This window comes from Limulus polyphemus, unplaced genomic scaffold, assembly GCF_000517525.1.
Source record: "Limulus polyphemus unplaced genomic scaffold, Limulus_polyphemus-2.1.2 Scaffold1341, whole genome shotgun sequence".
NCBI classification, from domain to species: domain Eukaryota; kingdom Metazoa; phylum Arthropoda; class Merostomata; order Xiphosura; family Limulidae; genus Limulus; species Limulus polyphemus.
Genome location: NW_013666951.1, coordinates 261481 through 268268, shown reverse-complemented (window position 1 = coordinate 268268; position 6788 = coordinate 261481). Strand labels below are relative to the sequence as shown.

General features: G+C 31.6%; 1 protein-coding gene across 1 annotated transcript; it reads right to left on the bottom strand.

The window, feature by feature from the left end:
* Window positions 1-342: 342 nt before the first annotated feature.
* LOC106463166 (cytochrome P450 2C28-like) lies at window positions 343-5550 on the bottom strand. Its single transcript, XM_013923168.2, has 5 exons — window positions 5327-5550; window positions 4030-4157; window positions 3542-3648; window positions 1372-1673; window positions 343-499 (listed from the first exon to the last, which is right to left on the bottom strand). The coding sequence occupies exons 1-5, from the start codon at window positions 5548-5550 to the stop codon at window positions 343-345; spliced, it is 918 nt and encodes a 305-aa protein (XP_013778622.2).
* Window positions 5551-6788: the final 1238 nt, after the last annotated feature.

The following is a 6788-nucleotide window of genomic DNA, read 5'->3' as shown; positions in this document are numbered from 1 at the left end:
ACGTATTGGTGTCATATAAAATAAAAGACTTGCTTGAAAGATGGACAGATGTTTACTTCTACTATATTAACTAGCATGTTACATACTAGACAAGGTACATATGAAACGTGTTTTATAAAAATCTATACATTTGAGGATTAGTCTATGTTGTCCTGAAATTATACAAAAATTATCTGAAAAATACGTTCATTACAAGTGCACGTTTGTATCAACAACAGCCTTCTAATTTACATAACAATGTTCTTAGCGACAATGTGTGAAACTAAACAAGATAACAGTATTTTTAAATACTCATGTTTATAATAAACCTGTGCTAGAACACCTAAAACAATATGCTTATACTCATATAAACTCTTCTGGTTTAAAAACACTGAACTTGCCTAAGAAAGACGAGATGTTATTTTTTTTCTGCCGGTCCCTCATTTCAATCAAAAAGGAGTCAATGTAATCACGGACATGATTTTCGTCCAAACTCTTTTTGTGGTTATTAGCTTCTTTACTGAAATAATTTTCAATTTAAAACACTTCAAAGAAAGAAGTTATTATAAATACTGTCAAATCTTTATATTTCTGTTCTAAAACTACAGAACAACCAATAATAATCTTGCCAGAGGGAGTAGATGAGCATGGCAAAGTTCATACTAAAAAATACAGACAGTGCACAACATTTAATACAAAATTAAACAAACTTTATTGAAATCAAAGACAAAACACGGTGTGCACCTTTTTGTTGGGACGCTTGGTGGTTACCTTCCACTTAACTTCTAAATTGGCTAACAGGCTTTTATCCCTCAAGATGATTTCCCACCAACCAAATTACTTGAAATCTTGCAGAGACTATTTAAATCTGATGTTTCTTACATAATTTAACAATAGCAAGTTGTGCTATCAACGTAACTGGTAATTTTTATTAAACATAGGGGAAGCTGTAACCTCTATATACCAAATGTTCTACCAGTAATAGACACTGATGCAGTTCACCTCCATGTGAAACTTCATATGTACAGCAATATATCCTAAGGGCAGGGGAGTTTTTATATCTAGAGAACAACAAAGAAACAAAAGCAGCAGTTTAGGTGAGTAAATTGTAGTTTAAAGTAATGGTTATAGATGAATCTACTCCAAAAGACTGTGCATCAGTCTAATTCCTTAAAACTATAAAGTCATCCAAAAAGTACATTTGTTCTGAAAACATACACAGCACTGCTTTTATACAGAAATTTATCGTTAACAAATAGTCTGGAAGTAAACTTCTCAAATATGGTAAATTTCCAGTATATCACGAACTAAACGACAAAGTGCTTTAATATGTGATGCAGAGCATATTTTACTTAATAACAATTGCCTAAATTGAATACATAAGTTGCTTACCGAATGAACGACAATAATTTATCTGTCGTTTCTTCAAATTTTCTAAATTGTCCAGATTTTAAAATGGACAGAAATGGTTTCATCCAGGGAAAGAAGGTTTTCATGTTAAACCATTGGATGTACTCTACAAATTCGTTGAGTCTTTCATCTAGATATTTTCTTTTTGGGTCGTTATAGTCGAATCTCCGTCCAAAAACAAATGCAGAAATGATGTTAGACATGCTTGGAACTAGGACTTCTCGAACATCACAAACAGTTCCATCCAGAGATGCCAGATGAGCTAAAATAATGTTGATTTCATCCTATACATCAAGAAGTAATAAAGGTAGATTTTAATAAAACACTTACTCAAGAACGACATTTAATCTAGAAAATATTGTTGTACATTACACTTTGATATTTTACAGTTAATATTTGCAGCTTAATCATCTATAGCATAACGCATATTGTTTGTTTGTTTTGAATTTTGAATTGCGCTAGCTGTCCCTAATATAGCAGTGTAAGACTAGAGGGAAGGCAGCTAGTCATCACCACCCACTGCAAACTCGTGGGCTACTCTTTTACCAAGGAATAATGGGATTGACCGTCACATTATAACGCCCCCACGGCTAAAAGGGCGAGCATGTTTGGTGTGACGGGGATTTGAACCCGCAGATTGCGACTTGAGTGCCCTAACCACCTGGTCATGCTGGGCCCGACGTATCTGGATATTTTTTTCATCACATTCCTTTTGTGTAATAGAACACAACACTAAGACATAGCAAAGGCTCATAAGTTATGAGCAAATATATATTGTTGTGTACCAAAAGCTAACTGGGTTAAAACAACAACAACAACAATCGATCGTTTTCAAGAACTAACTAAAATTTGATAATTTCAAAATTGACGTGACTAAGTAATCCTGGTGGTATGCCTTTTGTGACGGATTTATTATTATATATTTATTTTAATATCGATCTTTGTTTAAATTAAATTTATATCTAGAAATGTATATAACTTATAGTGTTAAATATGTATTGCGAAACTTCCGCCTATTCTCTAAAACTGTAGAAGATTCTCGAGTGTAAGAATCAACAATATATATGTGTACGTAAACGTTAGTGTTAGCGTTAGTATTGTTACGTAAAACTGATATTTCGAGAAACTCTCCACAAATATAACTAACGCGACACACCAAAAAACTGTATCTATTATTGGTGTGCTATAAAGTTCGTAAGCTATAACTGTGATTAACGATTATTAATCGGGAACATCAGATATATTGACCAGGAACGTTCATAAATTTTGAACATTACAAATCATTCAACTACAGTGTATTCACATAGTACTTTTACGAAAATATTATCTAACGTCACCGGTAGGTAAAATCGGCGCGTGATCAGTGAAGAACACAGAGCTAGCTAGCTCTCTATTAAGTGAATTGTACCTACATCATCTCGAAATTAACTTGCTCATCGTGAACACTCGATAAGACATCAAAGACGTTCCGGACTAGAAAGAAGATTTTGTATTGCTTGTAAGTTTGTGGAACTTTTAATATAAATCATTGTTTATAGTAGCTGTTTGTAATAACCGATATTGTAAATTGTATTGTTATTTGTATATTAAAACATATTTGTATTCAAAAAGAAAACTGTATGTATCAATCTTGTTGGCAAATGTCATAAATTGGAGATATATCAGCATTTATTTAACTACTGAATTGAAACTATCATTTAGCTCGGTTTCAGACCATTCGAAATTGTACTACGTAACATTTTACAATTGGACATGAAAATTAAGGTAAATATTAGACGTATTTGTTACTGAGTACAAAACTTCATAATGGGCTATTTGTGTTTATCCACCGTTGAGTAACCGTATTTGTGTTTATCCACCGTTGAGTAACCGTATTTGTGTTTATACTCATTCAACTTCCAATGGGTCTTTTTCCTACTGTGGTTAATGATTATAATTATTGGATTCCTAATTTTCAGTTGTTTATCATTTTATTATTAATTATCTGTGTTATTATAAATAGTTTTTTTTTTCTAATTTAGCTTTTAGATTTATCAATTTATACGAAGCAACGATTTTATCATATTCCTTGTGTACTTTTGGAAATAACTATTTAAAGATATAACTTTCTGTCAAATAACTTTAAGGAGCTTACATGAACAAAATTACTAACCTTGATGTGGTCTTCCATTTTTGTTTTACCATAACCAAGGTTACGTAAAATATGAACTGAAAATCGTCGTTGTTCCGTCCACCAACTTCCATTTACTGATGCCAAACCTGGAAAGATATTGGAATAAACTATTACACAACACACAAACGTCTGTTAATTTGTGTACGAAAGTATCTTGTTAATTCTTTAATACTATTGCAAAAAGCTATTCGTAAGCTAAACAGGACTTGTCTTTGAAAAACCCAATATTTGGTTTTAGTCGTTAGAAGCAACACGATATATGAAGAACCGGTTTTTACATAACATCAAAGTTTTTTGTATAATTATATTTTTATCAATAACTCCAAAGAACATTACAAAAATTTTTCAAACAATCTCGTAACTGTGTTAGAAAAATGATTATAAGCTATATAAGATACTTTATATCATAAATTTTCTTACGGTTTTAAAGGTACCAAAACACGTTTACCGTTTCAGTTATTCCTTACTTATATTGTCTGACTGTCCTTGAAACTGAACATCTGGTGGACGGTCTAGAAAAACGTCACTGTTCATAGCTTCCTTGACAGCCAGAAAATCAGATAGAACGACGACATTTTTACTTCCTACACGGAAGCTGAAAACAAAAATAATAAACGTATTAACACAATAGATTCTGCTATGCTAGATCCACTATCGAACATATGCCACACAATGGGCCAGACTCTCTGAATGATTTGGTATAAAAATTGGGCAACACCATTAATAACAGTCTAAGTTATCAAGGTGACAGAGTTTTATAGTCTAACGTGCAAAGCACTAAACATGTATATATATATGTTAAGCAATAGTTTTTATCCTGTTAATACACGTAATCATACTGTAAAACACAAAGATTCTGTTTTTCTTCCTCCCATGTATATATATATATATGTGTTAAGCAATAGTTTTTATCGTGTTAATACAAGTAATCATACTGTACAACACAAAGATTCTGTTTTTCTTCCTCCCATGATATTCATTATAGTCTATAGTCCATTATATATCTGGTAGAAATATACATAAACATATACATAAATATACTGATCGGTAACATTAAAACAGAAACAAAAATCGATGTTATGAAGCAAACGTTTTTAACCTTTAAAAAAACTACTGAGGAATACGTTTAAAATTCACATACAAAGGTATACATGGTACAAAGTTTTTATTATTTCATTTAAGTTTTGAAAATTTCAGCCTCTTTATCACTAGACTAAACTTCTGAATAACGTACAAACCATAAAGATATTATACACTTTCTTTCGTACAGTCTCTTTTCTCGTATATTTAAATTGAATATTTAAAAAATAAAATTGTTTTTAACATTAACTTTACGTACACTTACAAACAAATAGATGTATGATTTCTATACATTTGTATTAATATTTGTATAAATTTATCGTGGACAAAATTATGAGTCATTATTAACTTTACAATTGTTTTATTCATTGTACATATGTCAAAAACTGATTTATCAAAAGTAGGCCTGAAAATTTCATGAAGTAAGCTTAACAATGATAAAACATTTAATCACATGAAATAAGTAAATAATAGTAGAAAACACAAAGTTTCTAAACATAAAATATTTCGGATTCACATTTTCTCATCGCATGTTTCCTTTATTATATCTAGTTCCAATGCATTTTGAGCTAGTAAAGACTTTTTATAGTGATTAATAAATATACTCCTACAAAACAACACCTTAATAATCAAAATATTATCGTTACCAATTGTTAAGATTCACAGTTTATAACGCACTAATACCTGAACACGTTGCCATATTTCTTACTGAGTTTTGTTAAATCCAGAAAAGGTTTTTTGCTAAGGAAAGGAAGATATCCGACGATGGGAAGACTGAAAGGACCTGGTGGAAAGTTCCTGGGTCGTGTTAAGAACCAACGAATGAACAAGAAAATACAAGCAGCTGAAAGAAGTGTTGTAGCAAAAGTATGGTTCAGCCAAGTTTCTGTTAAGACGTTTTCTTTCATTTTAAGATAGATCACAAACAAACTTTTCATCGTCTGCTATTTATACTTCAGTACAGTGTAGATGATATTTACGAAGACATCTGTTGTTGGAGAATAAAGTCTATTTCTGATTACAGAATGTCTACATATGTAGGTCGAGGGGTTTGTGGGAGGGGGTAAAGACTAGTACTAATAACATGTTTGTTGAAATACAAACGGTTACTTGAATGAAGGTTATTTACTATATAAACTATGTAGTGCCAAAGTACAGACGTATGATAAAGAAATGCAAAGTTAAGTGTTTGTTTGTTGAATTTTGCACAAAGCCACTTGAGGTCTACATGAGCTATCCGTTCCTAATTTACAATTGATAGTCTAGACTCTAGAGGGAAGGCAGCTAGTCAACATCATACATCGCCAACTCTTCGGCTAATATAAGCGAATAGCGGAATTTACAATCATATTAGAACTCCTCCACGGCTGAAAGAACAAGCATGGTTGTCGATGAAATTTAAAACCACTAAGTACCTAAACATGGGGCCATGCAAAGTTCATAGGAGCAGCATGATAAGTACCACTTCAAAATGTCTTACTTTTTGGTAGGTATTGGGTCCGTCTAGCAGTTGTTTTACTGTTCAACGGAAACACGACAAATTATTAATTTTTAATTGACATCAGTTTTGTTTTACATATAAATGCAGTTTAATTAATTTCATATTCCATATTTAATGTAATTTAATTTCATATTTAAACTTGTGATGTTCAGATATTGTAAGTAAACAGTGGTATTCAGTTTGTTTGAAGTTGTACTGACATGGATACTTTACCCAGTATAACTATAGCATATTATTTTTATATTTGTTTGAACAAATGCTGACAGAAACAGAATATAAATTTGTCACTCATTATATGTTTTTATATTTTAGCCATATTTGACACACAGCTTATCTACCGTCGTTACATTAAAACTGGTTGAGGTTTTATTTCCTGCTCTGCCCATATCGAAACCCGATTGTTTGTTAGAGAAGCCCTTAGACTTGCCGCTTAGCAATCGGGGATATAATTGAGGACAAACTGAATTTCAGCTATTAAAAGTGAACTTAAGCTTTAACCTCAGTACTTGTTACAATGTTCTCAACAATAATGTTTCAAAAGAAACAAATCAAAATTCCGACACTAAAGACTTTTTTATACTTTGATACATTGACAAACCTATTCCTTAAGTGGCTGACGTCATATTTATCACGCTAAACCAATAC

What these genes read in the sequence shown, in the direction of transcription:
- LOC106463166 (XM_013923168.2), bottom strand. Translation starts at nt 5,550, where the DNA reads ATGAAAGAAAACGTCTTAACAGAAACTTGGCTGAACCATACTTTTGCT. An exon ending in AAATATGGCAACGTGTTCAG is followed by an intron (nt 4,158 to 5,326) that starts GTATTAGTGCGT and finishes TTTTGTTTTCAG; the next exon opens with CTTCCGTGTAGGAAGTAAAA. An exon ending in AGGACAGTCAGACAATATAA is followed by an intron (nt 3,649 to 4,029) that starts GTAAGGAATAAC and finishes ATATCTTTCCAG; the next exon opens with GTTTGGCATCAGTAAATGGA.